The 18,732-nt window shown below is 40.2% G+C and overlaps 1 protein-coding gene across 1 annotated transcript; it reads left to right on the top strand.

Annotated features, from left to right (window-relative positions):
* Positions 1–1,965: 1,965 nt before the first annotated feature.
* Positions 1,966–17,045, top strand: ASAH1 (N-acylsphingosine amidohydrolase 1). Its single transcript, XM_082759239.1, has 14 exons — positions 1,966–2,112; positions 6,751–6,797; positions 6,989–7,079; positions 8,146–8,232; positions 8,869–8,947; positions 9,811–9,885; positions 10,352–10,397; positions 11,872–12,016; positions 13,166–13,220; positions 13,433–13,514; positions 14,044–14,175; positions 14,391–14,514; positions 15,024–15,080; positions 16,227–17,045. The coding sequence occupies exons 1-14, from the start codon at positions 2,032–2,034 to the stop codon at positions 16,314–16,316; spliced, it is 1,191 nt and encodes a 396-aa protein (XP_082615365.1). The 5' UTR covers positions 1,966–2,031; the 3' UTR covers positions 16,317–17,045.
* Positions 17,046–18,732: the final 1,687 nt, after the last annotated feature.

Below are 18,732 nucleotides of genomic sequence, written 5' to 3'. Positions count from 1 at the left end.
CCCAAAGTTCTGACTGCTTTTCTGCAGTTAAAAATGCCCAAAAGATAAATTTCCTAATGCATCTAAACTGTGCTCCAGAAATTAAATTTAAGCAAAAGATGCTGCGTGTTTAGAAAATAGCAGGTCTGTTTTAATCTGGTTATTTATCACCACAGACCATAACATATTCACGTACCTGCAAGTAAATATAAAATTGTCTTACAGGTATTTGTTTTCAACCAAAAAAAAAAGTCTGGGGCCTATATATACTGCTTCATTTTCTATTTGTGGAAGACACTGTCAAAAAAATCTCAAGTTTATTGCGTTACTCTGTAATTTTCCTTCTTTCTTAAATCCTTTGATTGGTTCTATACCTTCTTCCTTGAGCATATAATGCTTTTCTGCTTGACACCTAAAGTTTTGTGCAATTCTAAGCTTAAGTTTTGAGCTGATTTCTTCCTACACACTGTTGCACACCTTCCATTTGCCCAATGCTTTCACACCTTATAATGCATTTATTTTATCCTTTCCTGTTTCTGCAATGCTGTGCAACCTTCCAATTAACTATCTGCTAGGGACTTTATTTTTTTTGCCACTCTGTTTCATATAAGAATTAATTGCATAGCCAATTAAATCACGATATTAAAGAATGTATTGCTTGTTTGTGCATAGAAAGATATAATGTATAGAACCTGATTAGGGCACTAGATAAGGCACGAGATGTAAACTAAAACACAGAGGTTCTAGAGGGTTTTTAATATTTATGCAGGACTTTCTTCCAGTGTCTGTTGCTAACATTTAGATTATACACTCACCTGTTCACAGTAATATAATACTTTTCATAGTAAACTGTTTGTAGTATGCGTCTTACTCTGATGCTGACTTGTACTTCATATTAGAACAAATACAACATTTATTTATAGTAGCAAATAACTAATAGGCAATGTGTAGAGGGATGGATCTAATACTCTGATTCTCATTGTAGTAGAAGGGCTCCCTGCTGCAGGTGCATTTTTCCTGCATCCCTAAGCAGGCAAGGCAGAAGAAACTTCTTTCTCCTGCAGAAGGCGACTGCCTTGCATCTCCCATTACCATAAAAACTGCCTGCTTGAAAATCTCCCAAGCACAGAGAGCAATTAAACATCACAGTCTATACAAAGTGAAAACTGGTGCCACAGGTTTGGTCTTAGCGTTGCCTGAGAGACACAACTTTATTTCAGGTTTTCTTGAGCAGAACTGCTGGAGAAGTTTTCCTCGGATTACGTTTTCCCAGCAGCTTCCCTTTGCCACAGCTGCTGGCAGGTCTGTGGTGCAGCTGGCCACTTCTGCAGCTCTTGTGCCTGGAACCCCAGGTGTTGTTTTAGGGCATGTTTTATTTTTTAACACATTTTTTTTTTAAAAAAATCGTTAAACGCATTGCGGGGTTTTTCCATTGTTGGTTTGCAAGATTCTTCCTTGCCTGCTTTTCAGCTAGTGCAGCAAGTGAAGAGTACTCTATGGTACTGTGTTTCTGAGAAATTTCCAGGTAATAAACTTCCACCACTGCTGGAATGCAAACAGGTCAGGGCAGCTAAGGCAAGGGAAGGTGGTAATGCTGTCATTACTTGAAAATGAGAGTGGAGCCTGTCGGGGAAGCACCTCATTTCCCATGGAAAGCTTTGAAAAGGGAGTGGATGGGGAATTAACACCAGAAACAAGGTGTGTGGGTTTGTGTTTTTTTTTAAACTCATGACTGAAAGTCAAGCCTCTGCTTTACCAAAACGAAAATAAAAGGGCGGCGGTAGGAAGGAGGGGGGGATTCCCAGGGCTCGGCACAGCCGGGGCACAGGGGCCCGAAACCCACCGCTGAGGCACGGGGGGGGCTCAGCCCCGCTCCGGGCCGCGCCTGGCGCCGTACCGGGGCTGCCACCGCCCCCTCACGGCCGGGCCGGGCCGGGCGGGCGGGGCGGGCGGTTGTCATGTGGGGCGCCGCACATGACCGGCGCTCCCAGCCCAGCCGGGAAGGGGAAGGGAAGCGAAGGGAGGAGAAGCCAAGGGAGGAGGAGGAGGAGGATGGCGGCGGGCTGGGGCCGGGCGCTGCTGCCGCCCGCTGCGCTGCTCGTCCTGGCGCCGCTCGTCCTAGCGCCGGACCCGGTGAGTCCTAGGGCACGGCGCGGCCCGGCGGAGGCCCGGCGGGGCTGCTGAGGGGACAGGGACGGGCACGGGGCGGCGGCGCCTTCGTTTTCCTTCGTTTTCCTTCGTTGTTACAGGTGTTGGGTGGCTGTGGTGGCAGGCAGCGCTCTGGCGGAGGTGGTCGCTTGCTTTGGTGTTTATCGGGCTTAATTTACGCGCTCGCCACCCGCCTTGTTGTTGCTGCGGCGTATTTCCTGTAAATAAGTCGAACAAACGCCGCGGTGCTACGCCCAAATGTCGTTTTTCAAAAGGAAAATTAAGGGCTTGCTACAAATACATACGCTTTTGAACCTACTTAGTGCGCTTGCTGTCGTTTCATCCCAGAGGAGAAGTTTAGAGCAGGTGGGTTTGGGTTCCCAGTTTTATTACTACTTTTTTTTTTTTTTTTTTACTACCCGAAGTATTTCACCTTCAGAGGCAACGCCAGGTTTGTGTGCATGGGGCTGGCTTCCCCGTCCTCAGTGCATGAGCAGAGCCCTTCTTGCTTCCTGCTGGTTTTTACTCCCGAAGCACGCCTTCACCTCCTCAGCTCCCAAATCTCCTCCTCTTCCTCGAGGGGAAGGTGGCAGCTACCAGCACATTCCTGTATCCCATCGCACTCAGCAAATCCTCACGCTTACACAGCAGCCACGGGGTGTCCAGGCTGCAAGTGGTGCTGCTGGGCAGCCAGACCTCAGGCTCGGGTGTTTGATTTGTGCCACAGCTGCTGGCCTGTCACGGTCACCAAGGGATGAACAACGCTCTCTGGTCCTCCATGCAGCTGCTCGGGTTCTTGTCTTTTTGTTAGCAAAGAACACGCCACCCAAATGCTGTGAATTACGCCATGAATTACATCGCACTTCTACAGACTTTCACTCCCTTTAGCTTCGGTTAGGTCTCTGCAGCCACACTGATTGTTTTTTTTTTCTGTCCAAAACGTGATTTAAATTGGCTTGGATCCCATGTCTTCGGTGCTGCCGGAGGACTTTGAACTTCCATGTGCAGAAAGGTGAACATCACCTGGAGTGCTGCAGCACGGCAGGATGTCGGCACTGTCCTGCCAGGGGAAAGGAGCAGAGATGAAAATGTTCTAGACCACAGGGTTCAAGGACCAAAAGATGCTGAATAGAACAGCGCGTTTTGTCTGACAGAGACTGAATGTCGTGTCCTTTAACTACAGGACAGTATTTCACAGCATGAAGAGTGTTTTATGACTATTTTGAAATAAGAAGATAAGAAGCACTGAATATTAAGGGAGGAGACGAGATGACCGTCTATGTCAAAAACGTTTTTGAGGGCAATAAAGAAAGTCTTAGCGAGGGCATTGTTTAAACAGGACAAGCTACATTCAACCTATTTATATTAATGAAGTCAGGCAAGGTTTTAATAACTCAGCGGTTATAAACCATGCATTAATTGTCTTTACTACAGTGAATAATAACTGTTATTAGGTAGTTTTGTTGTTGTTGTTGTTTTTCCAGGCAGCAATTCACTGTGTTAGTTTCTTAGCTGTTTGGTTTCTGCTCCACTCTACTTTGTTCATAGAATAGGCCATAACAAAACTATTTTGTATTATTTCCTTTTTTTTTTTTTAATTATTATTTCCATCCTTCCCCATGCCACATTGTCTTTCTCCCCCACTGCCAGCTTTTTCTTTTAGCGTTTTGGTCTTTTGCTGCTAAGCATCCATTTTTGTATCATTATGTGCATACAAATTCTAAAGTCAGCTGTACATCAGATAATGAAAATACACAATCTACTAGCGAAAGGTGACTTTGTTAATAATAAAAATAGGGACAGACATCATTTAATCACCTTTCAAGAATAATTGTATTCCTCACAGGAAGGTTCAATGTTTGAAAAGCGATTTCAGAGTGACCTCCTTGTGCTAGCGAGCTTCTGCTGGCTGTTCCTGGGAGACCACCTGCAGCTTGTGAAGTCTGAAACTAAAGGTGATCCCCTCCTTGGTGCTAGGAGGCTCCGTGTGTTTCTCCTGGGCAGTGTTTGTTGTTGCTCTTCCAGTGTCAAGCCTCTGCAGAGGGGAGGATCTCGCTGACGCAGCACGAACCTCACAGCTGCTTATTCCGTCCTGGTGATAGAAAGTGCCTGGTGGTTTTTCTGGTAAAGAGTCCCTCAAGCAACAAATAGTTGTTAGGTTTTAGCTAGGTTAATAGCTAGCTAGTTAGGTTTGTGCTGGAACTTAGAAATCTAGTGCAGCAGCGGGAGTGTTTGATCTTTACGAAGACCCAGGAAAACTGCACCAGCTCACGAATGTTTGGCTGTGACATCAGCCTCTCGAGGCAGGAAGCTCAGTTACACTGAACTGTTTTTAAAAAGTTGACTTTCTCTTTTTATAACCTTGTTAAAGAGAAAAAAAATCACACAAAGAAACCAATTTTCTGTCCATTGGCAGAAAATTATTTAAATATATATATATTTTTTTTTTTTTGATTTGTTTTGAGATCCTTGTAGATTGCTGTTTGTCTGCCAGCATATAATAGTTTATGTAAAAAAATTGTTAATAATCTTGGCTTTCATCAGATGTCTTAAGCAACACTTGCAGGTTTGGGAGATGTAGAAGGGGTATTGTTTATTTAGCTTGCTCTATACATAGGCAGGTAAGAAGTCAAAAATTACTGAGATACAAGGAGGAGATATTTTCTCTGTTCTCTATATCTCTCTTTTAACTCTTCCTTTGTTCCTTTCCTCACCTCTTTTGTGGCTTAGGTTGCAGAGGACTGCAGAGGACAAAAATAGCATCATATACAAGATTAAAATCTCAGGGGAGATAGGAATGAGATAACAATTAGTACCTGGAACAGCACTCTGAAATCAGTTTGCCTGGCCACCACTGTTTGCTCTGTGTTGTCAGCACAGACTGTGCTGACAGATAACTGAACTTGTATGGTGGAAAGATCCTAGCAGTATTTAGTACAAACTCCTTGACAGAGAAAACTGTCAGTAACCTTTCCAGGAGGCAGGATTTCCAAGGTGAAGTTCATTAAATACGTGACAATCTCAACCTAAATGTGTTCATGTGCAATTCATCACTTACACGAGCGTGTGTTCCTGTTAACCTGGCACCAGTCCTGTTCCCAGGACTTGTAGCCTGTCCTCCCCGTTGAAGAGAGCCTACCTGCTGGGTGTGAAAGGGACCCTTTGGGATTATTTTTGGTTGTAGCCGTTATCTGTCAGGAAGCAGATTTTGACAGCAGATTTCTCCAGAAGGTCCAAATTTGTGCAATCATTGCAGGATGTATATGGGGCATAGTTTTTTCTAACTTATTTTAGTATTGACGGATGGAAAATTTCCCAAGACAGTTGCTTTAATACTGTCATATGCTTGTCTTTGCATGAAGCCTCTGACTTTTGTTGCCTAATTAGTCACCTGATATCTTCTCCCACCCTCCTTGTTTTGAAACTTCCTCGTTTTGAAAATTAAATGGGTTCTTGGGGCTGACTTTTGTTCCAGCAATGCCGAGGCTGTAACTGCACCGCACTGAGGGCTAGGAAGGGCATAGCTGCTAGCCATATGTGTGGGAAAGCCAGCCTTCACCTTGCACTTTCTCCCAGCCCCTGGAACCCACACAAAAAGAAAATGCTGTGATAATGCAATGATGTGACTTTAAAATTTGCATTTCCCATTGTAACAAATTGTGCCAGTGCTTAAAGTTGGTGGCACTGTGTCAGATGGTGCGTTTTGTAGATCATGGCATTGAGAACAGGCCGTGTGATTAGCCCTAACGTGGCCATTAGGGAGCTTATTGAACGCAGATGCACAGCTGCTGGAGACCCTGCCTGTTTTTATTGTGGAACATGTTACAAGGACTCGTTACTAATCTAATTGCCACATTAAAATTGGAAATCAGCAAGGAAGTGGGGGAAGGATCTCTATATGTTTGTATTTATCTTTTGTCTCCCAAACATTTGTGCTTTGGCAGCCTGTGCCTGAACTTGTAGCAAATGGCATCTAAGTAAGTTTCCCTCCTCCTGGGAAGAGGGAAGGCATGCTGAGCTCCCAGGAGCTCACCGATGTGCTTAAGTAGCTCGGGGGGCAAATGCGGCCTGTGCTCAGCTGGTTTGAAGCCCAAATGCAACTAACAGGCATTTGTTTGTATTGCAGCGGGTAAGACATGCCTTAATAATGCTGGCGTGTATATCCATGTAGGTGAAGCTTAATACTGAATATATTTATGAATGGCATTATAAAGTGAAACTAATTCAGTACACAGAACAAATAGGCCCATACCAAGACTCAAGATGCCTGAGTTTTTCTGAAGAAAATGCTTTTCAAGTGCACTTACGGTCATGTGGTTGAGACACATTGCATAAAAATGGGTTTGTACATTTGTTGTAAACTTGGGTTTGTCTTGGGCTACATTGGACCGGTGACCTGAAGCTCAGTCAGGTAGCATACGGAAGTTGCAGTTCGCCCACTGCCTCTTTTATTCTCCTCTCCTCCTTTTCCAAAGTCCCAAGACTTTCACTTCTTTTATTATTGAGTCATTATAGATCAAATCAATTGTTTCGTCTTAAAGGTCCAAATCAAAACTAAGTCTTCTAGAACAATAAAATATTGTAACAAAGAAGCTAAGCAGTAATCTTTTACTGTCTTCACAGTATGGAGAAGAATGCAAGACTAAAACATACCCTCCGTCAGGACCAACGTAAGTAATCTGTTTGGACCTGTCTAACTAATTGCAGAAAAGCAGAGATTTGCAAGTGTCAGCAATTCAAGTTTTGTTGAGACTTGTTCACATTACAGATACAGAAAATACCAGTTACAAGTGAAAAGCACTTGTTTTGTCAAATGTATTTTCAAACTTCCTATAAATCTGCGCTGTCACTTTTCTTTTAGGTTCAAAGGAAATGTACCCACATATATCATAAATCTTGATTTGCCTCCCAGCAAAAGATGGGATGAGTTGATGCGTGACAAAAAGACAGAGGTATGAAAGCAGAGCTTACCGTTCAGCATAGCTTCTATGACTGGCATGTGTCCTTTTATTATTTAAAAGGTTGTAAGAAATACTGTGCTGAAATACTGTTCTATTATTTTTATTCTAGTTTAGGATAGAATATTTCTATTTTATTTTTGAAATGGTTCTAGAATATGGTAATTGCTTGACTGAACTTTCTTCTGTTCAACACTTGAACAAGGGGCACTAATGGTTGGGGCACAGAAAAATGAAAATGGTGCGACATAAAGCAGACTTTAATTTATAAAAGGTCTTTAGTCATGAAGTAATACAGCACCAGGCGAGGAGTGTATCAAAGCAACAGCCTCAGTAAGCAGAAGCGAAACTGAGACAGAATCCTTTCTCTGTGCATCCACACTTCTCTGAAAACGTGGGGTGAGATGATGAAATGGTGGAGGGAAATGAAGAATGTCTCACCCTTTTTAGGGGGTGTTAGTTGCAGATCTGGGGTTTTTACAGGGTAAATAACCTTTACCCTGTAAAAACCCCAGATTTTTTTCAGGCTATAACTGTTCTCCTGAAGGTTGCTGAAAATGCAATTCAGTAATACTAAATTTCACTAAAAAGGCTAGGGCTATATTGCTATTGACGGTTTTGCTATGTGTTGTATTGCTGTTGACTTTGACCTTTCAACTCAGAAAGTTAGACAAATTCTACTTACGATTTTTATTTTAAAAGTCTTCAATAAAGAAGACTTTTTTGTTTTCAATTTGTACAAGTGGGTTTTGAAAGCTTAAGGTTGCATCTTAAATGCTGAAAGGTTTTACCATACATTTTGGAGTTAGATCCCATAGTGTGGTGATTAGTCATTGTGGCCATTCTCATTTTGCAAACAAAGCTTTTTCTACTGTACTTTCCTAATGAAGTTATCTAGTCTTTTTTTTTTTGATTTAAAAATATAAATGCTTAAGCAAAGAGCTCATAAATATGTATGTTTTTTAACAAGATGTTAAAGTATGTGGAAGAGTTTTGTTAGTATTCTAGCAATTGTTATGCTCAAGATCTTCTATTCAATAAAAGCCTTTGTTCTTTTTAGTTGAAGACTGTAGTCCAGAATATAAAAGATATAGCAAATACCTTCTTTCCTAGTGGCAAAATTGTTGACATAGTGGATCACAAAATAGTAAGTACTTTCAGCTTAATTATTATGACTGTGTGCTCTGACTACCGGAATTAAAATGCTACTAATTTTTGGCAATAAAGACCTTTATATGTAATAATTTTTCCTCTTGGATTATTCAGAACAAAAATGTTATTTTGAAGAGTTAAATTACTCTGAAGCCATCAATCCTAAAATGCTTATCTCCACCTCTTTTAATTTTTCCAAGAACTTTTCAAGTTTGAATTAGTCATACTGGGCATATACACTATTTTGACATAAAGCTACCATATACGGGTAGTCATGCCAATGTTAGAGATTCCCTTAAATACTGACAACCTCAGGCTCAGTTTCAGTCGAACTCTTTTGTTGAGTCCTGTTTAATGCTGTTATTGCTGTCCTGCTAATGCTGTCTATTGCCGCTAACAACAATTAGATATTGTGCTAATCTCCGTTGCTCACTTGTCAATATTTTGGTAAATAGTATTTTCTTTCCATAAGTATGTACTTTTCTTCCAAGTGCTCTACAAACATCCTCAAGTTCTACAGACTGCAGAAGAATTAAATAGTTATTTTTATAGTGCTAAGAATGGGGAGAGGTTTGTTTCAAATAACCAAATAGCCTTTGCTTACACAAACATACAAATTTTTTCCTTTCAGTCACACCTAACCGAAACACTTCCGTATCCTTTCAATGAAGAGCTCCAAGGGATTGCAAATTCATCTGGAGTTCCTTTGGGTAATAGTCTTCAATGTTTTGTTAACATAATGGAAAACTAGGAATCTAGACTCATTTAAAACTAGTATATTTAACAATCTGCTATATAGTTGTATTCAAGCTGTGACTTTAACAAATAAATTATTAATTAAGTAGAATAAAGCAATAAATTCCATCCCATACTAAGTGAAAACAGTATTTTAGAAGGGAATGGCAATGAATCACATAACCCTTTCATCAGGCTGGGCCTTCTCCGTGTAACTTCTCACCCCTGAGCTTTGGGAACTGGAGGGAGTTCTGGCTTCTGTGCACCTGGAATCTGGGGGATTCTTTGGTTCTCTTTGGTTTCCTGTTCAGCTGCATCTGCTGTTGATGTACCAAGGCGAGGCTCGCTTTCATGCTGTGCTTTCTCTCCTTTGAGATCCTTATCACATGTTCCTGCCTGTCTTCTGCACCCCCTGCAGAAGAAATGTAATCCCAGGCAAGAAGCAGACACTGAATTCTTCCAGAATATAGACAGAGAAGGTTCACAGTCCTGCTCCCACTGCTTCTTTGTATATGAGCCAAACGCCCATTTCTTGCAAGGGAGAACTTGTGCATATAGCAGCTTATTTCTTTAAAGTGAATTTTACAGCTTGTTTTGAAGTTTCCAGAGTAGGAAGTAGCAGTGACTGTCAGCTTTCTGTATGGGAAGGCAGAAGGCCAAGAGATTTTCATCCTTCTGTTGGCCTGTCAGGAAGCTGAATTGGTCATTTTAAATACCAAATGTGATTAAATAAATTCTTAAGAGAAATAGGATAGAATGCTGAACTTTGCAGTATTTTTTTTTCTATTTTATTTTTTTTTAGCAAAAGATTCAAATTATTCTTTTTCTTCTTTTCTAGGGGAAATTGTTATTTTTAACATCTTTTATGAAATTTTTACCGTGTGTACCTCAATAGTGGCAGAAGATAAAACAGGTAATGTATCCCAGAATGGTGCTTTTGGTTTTGTTCTATGGCAGGAAGGAGTGAAAATAAGAGATGGTTTCATTTTCTAAATCAGTTCTGCAGCCCTTGTCTGCATCTGTTCCTATTTAGGAAACTTCTGAAGGATTCTCAGAAGGCTTAACAAAAGTCTCACTTTTAGAGAAAGCTGGAGGTATTATTGTTGGATTAACAATTTGGAACGTATATAAGGCTTAGATAGTGATTTTAAAAGTTGGTTGATTTCAGTTATTAGGTTATTATTTTAGTTATTAGGTAAAACATTACTCTGGGTAAAACAGGAAAAAACAACCATTGTTCTGTGCTTAAAAAAAGGAAAACTATGCAGTGGTATTTTCCCTGCTGATGTGTGTTTTCTCTTTTTTCTAAACTGATATTTGTCTTCTTCTTTAGGAAAGTTTGTATGTATATATTTACTTATTTTTTCATTTTACTGAAGGGAAGCTTTATCATGCCAGAAACTTGGATTTTGGACTCTTCCTTGGGTAAGTACATAAACTTGTATCTTTTGGGTTTAAAAAAGAAACAGAGATTAGAAAGTCAGCCGAGCAGATTTCTACATGCCTTCCTTAAGCATAATTGAATGTTGTTAGGAACAGTGACAAGCAAGTCTGCATTACATGTTGTGGAAGAAAGGCTAAAATGAACAAAAGGATTGTTCTGTGATCACATGTCAAGCTGCTTTGCAGTTGTAAGGAATGACTTTGCAAAAACAATTGTTTGTTGTTACTGAGTGCTTTCTCAGCTCCAGTTAAATCCATCTCAAATATCTCTAGCAAAGAACAGTCTGTGTAACCTTATTTCAGAGGCACGGTGTATCTTGTTCGTGAAGTGATGGGACAGAAGCATCAATTTTAGGGTGTGCAGTGAAATGGGGGTTGGTTTAGGGTGGGTTTGTTTGTTTGCTGTTTCCAAATTATCCCCACAGTTGCTGTGCTCTGCTTCACTGGCATTTTCTATCATCATTTCTGCTCAGAAGTCGGTGATTTATATTCCATGGATCTGGTTTTATCACTTATTGACATACAAACCTTGATGACCAGCATTGGATTCTCTTTTAGTTCTCATTTCATACTTCATAATTGAGTATTTCATTATGTTTTCCAAGTATATTCATATTCCCATGCATGCTTTTATTATATTACAGTATATTTTGTAATGTCACTTACTCAGATGACTGTTAATGTTCAGGTGGAATTTACAAGTTCATTAAACTTCTCAGCTGCCTGTCAAATAGTCAGATACCGTCAACTGTGATTGCACCTATCCCTTAATAGGCTTGTGTGCAACTACTCCCATGTGCCAGAAGGACTGGGAATGTGCTCCCTGAAAATTAAGGCAACTTTGCAAAGCTGTTCCCAGAACTTGGATTATTTCCAGAGAATGTAATTGTCTATTAAGTATTCCTTAGTACCTCCTCACATACAGATTGCTCTGGCTTACCTTACAAGCTGTCATTGGGTCTTCCCATCACGTAGAACAAATCCAATTGCACAAATTTGTTTTCTGCCTTTGAAATGAAAGAGTTTGAGGGAACTGGTTCATTCTGCTGCAGCACAAATAACGTATGCTTTCAGAATAAAACAGGTTCAGTGTCATAATCAGTATTGTAGTGGCTTCCCCCTGGCAGTAGGAATAGAATTAAATTATCATTGAGAAGTTACCATCATCATTACCTTAAAACAAACCAGCTATACTGATGGTGCTGTTTAATACAGAGTAGTGTTTGTGCTGTTGGTCTCATTAAAACTTGGTTCTCTTCATTGACTGCCCACGCATTTAGACTTTCTGGTTGTCCCTTGCTCATGCTGCTCAGGTAACCACTGAGCAATACTGTCTATTGGTATGAGTAAGATCAGAGCACAGACATCACACACAAGAAACCCGTGGTTTGTAATTACAAGCTTTAAAAGCTACTGGGGGAGGGAAAAATTCAAATTTTTGTGCCATCTTCCACAGGTGGGACGTTAAAAACAATTCCTGGACTCTGACTCGGGAACTGAAGCCTACAGTGGTAAACTTGGACTTCCAGAGAAACAACAAAACAGTATTTAGGTCTACAAATTTTGCAGGATATATTGGCATGGTGTCCGGAGTCAAACCAGTAAGTATGGTGGGGGAGGCTGTCAGTTTGTTAATAATGCTGCAAGCTTCCCTTTAAGATGTAAATCTCCTACTTTAATCCTATGTACTGGGATATTTTGATTAATGAGCTCTTAATTGCTTTAGTACACAGTATAGATATTTGAAGAAAGATGAAAGGAAACAGTGCTGCATTGTTCCATCTAAAAGAATTTGGGCTAAATGGAATGCATTTGGACAATCCCTAAACATATGTTGAATTCTGAACATACAAATGAGTGACTATAAAGCGCTGAAGCGGTTGTTGTTTCTCACTAGCAAATGGAAGGACAGTGCTGTGATCCCAGAGGTGAAACCACATACTTGTGCTGTTTCAGTTCTCTAATTCTTCTTGGAAAATGCAATGCTGTTTTCTTCTTCTTTTCTTAAATCTGGGTTTTATCTAGACCTTAAAAACCAGCAGCAGAGAACTTGAGCAGGGTCTTTGGCTTACCGCAGCTCTTCCTTTCTACGTCCTCTGCCATTATCCTCTATTACAGTTGGCTCTTTTCGTAGTAGAGCATTGGCATTGCATCAATTTATTCTTGTCTTCTGATCTCAGTAAACTGACAAGCTTCTATTCTGAAAATGTTTCAATATGGCTGAATTCGACTTTCCTCTGAAAGAAACACTATCGGGAGAGGTCTGGGATGTGAGTCTGAATTGTGTGTTGCAAGTAGTGCACGACGAATTATGTGCAGCTGCACGCCCGTATGAACAGCACCAACATGGCAGGGTTTACATAGCATAGGCCCTTAAAATTCTGCCTTCAAACTAGAACAGTACTTGGAGCTCTGAGAAGAAAGTACAGCAAGGGGAGGTGGTGATTCAGTCATACAACATGGAAAAAGAGAAAAACGGCCAGAGGCTCGACTTGATTAGCAGTCCAGCAAACTACATGTACATGCTATGCTAGGTCAGGAAATGACAAATGATCATTTCTGCTTCCTCAAGCAGATACTAATGAGGTTCTTCTCCACATAGGGTTGGTCTTGCAGCTCTTTACTCAGTGGGGAATAGTCTAACAGACAAGAAGCTCAATTGGCATGTAAATTGCAACACTGCCTTTTGTCTGTTACTGATACTGATGGGTTAGTGACAGATGGAGGCTGATTTGTTTAATGCTTTTCAGGATTTGTTCACTCTGACAATGAACGAGCGTTTCAGTCTGGATGGTGGCTATGTTGGTGAGTAACGCTAAGCTGGTGAGTAATTCTTCCATTGTTTCAGTACAAGTCCTCCAGACCTCAGACATTGCAGTTACCTTTAACAGTCACACAAATAGTGATAAGATTCCAGACGGGTAGGATAAAACACGATTCATTTTAAAGGCTGGGGAAGTTAGAATAGCACAAGTGAACCTTTTGAAAAATATATTGTAACCAGTGCTATTTTTCAGGTATCTTTGAGTGGTTTCTTGGGAGAAGAGATGGTATGTGGATGGGCTTTCTTACCAGAGCAGTATTAGAGAACGCTACAAGGTATTGCTTTTTTCCACATAAACGTTTTACTGCTTTACCCTGTTTTGCTCCTGACTGGCATGAATACTGTAGCTACCTGCTTAGTATCTAATGATATTGATACCTTCCTAGAAGCCTGCACATTAAATAGTTCTGGTTTTGCTGGTATTCTGGTGGTGGGGAAGACTTGTAAAACTGTTTTCTCAGACTTTTTCCCTAATGAAGCTACTGGTGTCTGAATGCGTAACAGCATTCTGCATCAAAACACATCCACCATAAAGCTCACGTGTAGTAAATGATTTAGTTAGAGTGTAACACTGCTGTAGCACATCTTCATTTTTAATGTAGAGAACAGACAAAGGACACCTCTCAGCAACTATGAACTCAGTGCAGAGGCTTTACTTAAATGCGTTCCTTCACTGTGATACAATCTCTCACGCAGTACATGAAAGGGGAAGAAAGGTGTACCCAAACTTTTCCTGTCTGTGAACTTTCTTCAGTACTTGAACCATTTATAGCCTTTAATAGTCCAACACCACTTTATTTGCAGCTACCAGGATGCAAAAGACAAACTGGCAAAAACAAGACTGCTGGCTCCTGCTTACTTTATACTGGGTGGAAAAAATTCTGGAGAAGGCTGTGTGATAACTCGTTCCAGGACAGCTGCTCTGGATATTTGGGAGTAAGTATGCTTGACCTAATACCTGACTCCTCGTTCCAGAAGAGGACAGATTCCACCAGTAATTGTCACAGGTTTTTGTCTTGATTTTTGTTGCGTAAGAACTCAGTCCTTTAGCATCACTGAAATATATCTGTAGTGAGCCAAAAAATCTTCCAGTTTTGTATTTTGAATGTATAGTAACAGAAGCAAAACACAAACGTATACTTCTTTTCCAGCCTTGATATAAAGAAGGGCACGTGGTATGTGTTAGAAACAAACTATGATCGCTGGAAGCCTCCACTGATCTTGGATAATCGTAGAACACCTGCAATGAAGTGCTTGAACCAGACAACACAAGAGGTAAACATCCTCCAAATACCTAACCTTGCTATTGTGAAACTCTTATTATACTGATCTGATATCTAGGGCATTTGGAAGCACAGCTGTAATGACAGAAGTGGCTAATGGCTTTGTGACAATTGGTCTACACTTCTGGATAATACAGTACCAGGTGGCTCTTCACATGTTTGGTTTTTAGTTGCAGGCTCTCTCTTACTGTAGGTGGATTTCCTACAAGCGTTTTCTGCTGCTGCATATGCAAGGAGATAATATTACTCAAAGTATCTCCTCGTTTAAGTGTTTCCTCACTTCACCAGTTTGCTACCTGACAGTGTGTTTTGACTTTCCCACTGCCACTCAATTTTCCCCTGCAGTACTGAAAGCTAGTCCGCACAAGTCTTTGCAGTATTTCTGTATTCTTAAAGGTTTATCTTACCAAGTAAGCAGTCACAAACGGTACAGTTCACAGCATTTACAGTGTTAGGTAACAGGTTAATAGCCATTAACATCACTGTATTACTTTCTTTCAGAACATCTCCTTGCCAACTATTTATGATGTTCTCTCTACAAAGCCTGTCCTCAATAAGGTAATGCTTCTATTTTTGCAGAAAGGTTAGAGCAGGGGGGGTGAAAGGGGCAACAGACCAGGAAGTACTGCATTTCTAAGGAGGAGGTCACAGTGATACATTCAGTTTTTACCACACTGACAGGTTGTGGGAGGGCTAAATTTGTACTGTAAATGAAGTTTAAGGTATTAAAAGTGAAGCTAGAATTTAAATGTTAAAAATAAAGCCGGTCTACCTTCTAAAAGCCTTTAATGGCCTCCCACAAGACTTCCACTTGATAATTTCCTTTCAAAATAAGCTTGCTGAAGGTTTGCTCATCCTGAGCCCAATAAAACTAGATTGTAAGGAGAACAGAGTAGCTCTACTGGAAAGACAGAGCAAAAAGCAAAAGGGAGAAGGGGCATGGAGTTGTACAGGAAGGTTTCCTGCATGTGTGTGATTCAGGTGCATTGTCCTTCACTGCATGAGAAGGGAAGTAGGAGAATACAACCTTTTAAATTCAATTCTGCTGCTTCTTCCCCCTAGTATATATTCACAGTGCTCAGTGGTGGATTTTGAGAGGGTGAATAGGTTGCTAGGTGAAAATATACAGGTACAAACAAAAAATCCAAGTTACTTTCGAAAGAACTGTTTTCCAGAGGCCCTACAGCTTTAAAGCCCTGCATAGCCTGGCCCACTTCTTTATAGCTGGCCCTGGTTTGAGGTAGCGTTTGCAATGCAGACATCTAAAGAATCCTTCCAGTCTGAATTAATCTATGATATGCCTTCAGATTCAACATGGAACAAGTTAACATACCTCATCACTTAGGCATACTACAGGCACGTTCTTCTTACAACAGAAGATATTTTAGTTTGAACTTGAGGTTTTAGTGCTTTTTTGTTGTTGTTCTTGTGTATATTTTTTAAAGACTAAGGTGGTGAGGAGGTGGTGGTTGGGTTTTTTTTGAACAACAAGTTACTATATTCAGTGGAGGCAGCATTCTTGGCTGCGAACAAGCTACTTACATGTTGTTGACTTGGTGAACAGATCTCGAGATTAGACTTACGCAATTAGTTAAATAAGATAAGCACACATTTTATTTGAACTGTTCAGCTAGTACCTTTGTTTTTTGTTTTAAGTAATTCCTCTAATGAGGCTTTTTTTCCTTCTTCCCACCTGTTTATTAGCTGACGGTGTGCACGACACTGATGGAGGTGTATAATGGTCATACAGAGACTTACCTGCGGGAATGCCCAGATCCCTGCAGTCCTTGGTAGTCCTGTACCTTTCCTGTGTTGGAAGCTGCTTGTCTGAAATGGAAGCCCTCCAAGGAAAAAAATACTCCTGGAAAAAAAGATTCCTCAGCCTAACCCCTTTCTTCAGCAATCTAATAGCTCTATAGAAACATCAATGAGCTTCTAACAGTGGAAGACCCTATCATCTTGCATTGGACCTTCTTGCTTTCTGCTCAGCAGTTCTGCTGGCAAGAAACATACAAAAATGTATATCTGTTTTGATTTCAGCTGTTTCTGCAAAAGGAGTTCAGCAGTTAGCTCTAGATCTCTTCAGTCTTGACAATAGTCTGGTTGGGGGGTTGTTTGGTTTTGTTTGTGTTTTTTGTTTTGTTTGTTTGTTTTAATTGAAGTACTTCTAAAGCACAAATGAGTTAAATGGCACCTGCCAAGCTTGAAAAGAATTGTGTATTGAAAGGACATCTGCGATGATATTATGTTATTCTTTCCTAAGCACTCAGGATGAACAGATACTGTTCTGGTCTAGTGTGATGGTATGTCTAAAATGCCCTGTTACAACTTCTTGACAGGTTATTTTATATCTATTCACAGAAGCAAGCACTTGCAGAAATATCTAAAACTAGATCTGAGCCTAAAACGTCTGTTCACTGATTTGTAGATCTCTAGCTGAAGTTCTTTCTTGGCCTGTTAACAGATATATATTTTTAATACAGATTTCTGTTGTTTAAGAAAAAAATAAATACTAATACAATACATACTCTGAAGAACTTCTTTCTTAGACCACAGTACACATGCATCAATTTCATACCTCATTGGAAGTCGTCGGGTATATTACATGTCACAGGTCCTTCAGAAACAGGGAGAAGTGCAGGCACCTTCATGTCCTAGGAAGCAGACAGTGTAGAAGGCAATACTTTTATCTATGTCAGTAGATCATTTCTGGGCCTAGTTATAAAACACAATGCCAACTCTTGTTTTATAATACACAAAGAGGAAACACTGGAGAGTAAGCATAGGGGCCTGTACACATGTTGGTTCATGGGTAGCGCTTTAACCACCCTAGGAAAAAGATGCTATTCATATTCCACTTGATAGTAGAGCCATTAATTTAAAATTGCCACTGGCATAAAGTAAGTGTTTGCTGTGTCTCTTTGGTATCTCCAGACTATCTTGCATAAGTCATTCTGCCTACCTACAGCGTTCAGAAGTTGATGACATACACTTATGACTGGATTCTTGATAACCAAGATATTCAAAGCAGTAAAAGTGTATTGCAGAAGCTTGGAACAATGGATAATAGTAGTCTCCTGTTCCAAACAGTGAAGTCAAATTATTAAAAAGTCTAGTATTTTATATATTACTAAATATATATATATTTAGCAACCAACACTAAGGAATCTACAGAAGAAGAAACAAACTGCCCATAAATTTGAGATAGTGAGTCACCTCTCATCCAAGTTGGCTGGCTAAGTTATACTTAATATTGTTTCCTTTTCTGAAGGAAGTATTTAAAGCTAACCTTTAGTCATCCCTTGTTTCAGGAACCAGGTTACCAGCTAACAGCAAAGTCGTCGGTTCTAATAAGCTTTCCTTTCATCAACGGAAGAAGTGGAGATGAAAGTAATGCTAATTAGCCGAATAGCTTTAGCATCTGCTATGTTAGGAAACATGCCTTCTTGCTGGGAAAAAAAAAAAAGAAAAAAAAAAGAACATCCTAGGTCTTAGGAAAAATGGTTGTAGCAGAGCAAGAAGCAAATCAAAGGGATGTAAACCAGTGGCACAGTAACACCATACAGAAATCAGCATCCTACTATTTAAAATGACCTTAAAAACAAAAGGGTGATGCTAGTTGTGTATCTCTTTTTTTCCCAGCTACCATAAGCAAGCAGAAGCATGTTAGGTTGACTGCACTACCAGAGTCTATTTTCAGTCTGACTCTGGAATATTGAACCTTTGTAAGGTAAAATCACATTTTAGATTAGGGGAAAAAAACAACACGTGGTGTAAAATGGAGTTTCTGGGTTAGATGATTCATATAAAATATCAAGTCAAATGTTGCAGTCAGTACCATGAAGTCACGATACTGCTGAGTTCACACCTTAATCTGGTAGGGGTTTGTTCAGATTCATTTGGAATTAGTTGCTTAACAGGCATAATCAAATTACTTTGCCATTTAAAAATAAGCGGTAAGTTTACTTGCTTAATTAGCCCTGTCCCACTTTAGAGTATATGGAGCAAGGCCATGTAGACTATTCACAGCCATTAACTAATGTGCTTTTGGCATGTCCCTTGTGCAAGAGAATCTACCTTTCCACACTGGAAATTGCTTTACAATTGCAAAATCATAGCCAAATCTTGTGGAGGTCTATCCAGAGCCTCAATAAATACATCTGCTATTGACAAAAACAATCAGTGCTATTAAAAAAAAAAAATAAAAAAA

The sequence above is a fragment of the Aythya marila genome (assembly GCF_965140915.1).
Source record: "Aythya marila genome assembly, chromosome: 4".
Lineage (NCBI taxonomy): Eukaryota > Metazoa > Chordata > Aves > Anseriformes > Anatidae > Aythya > Aythya marila.
This window is presented reverse-complemented; position numbering and strand designations above follow the sequence as displayed.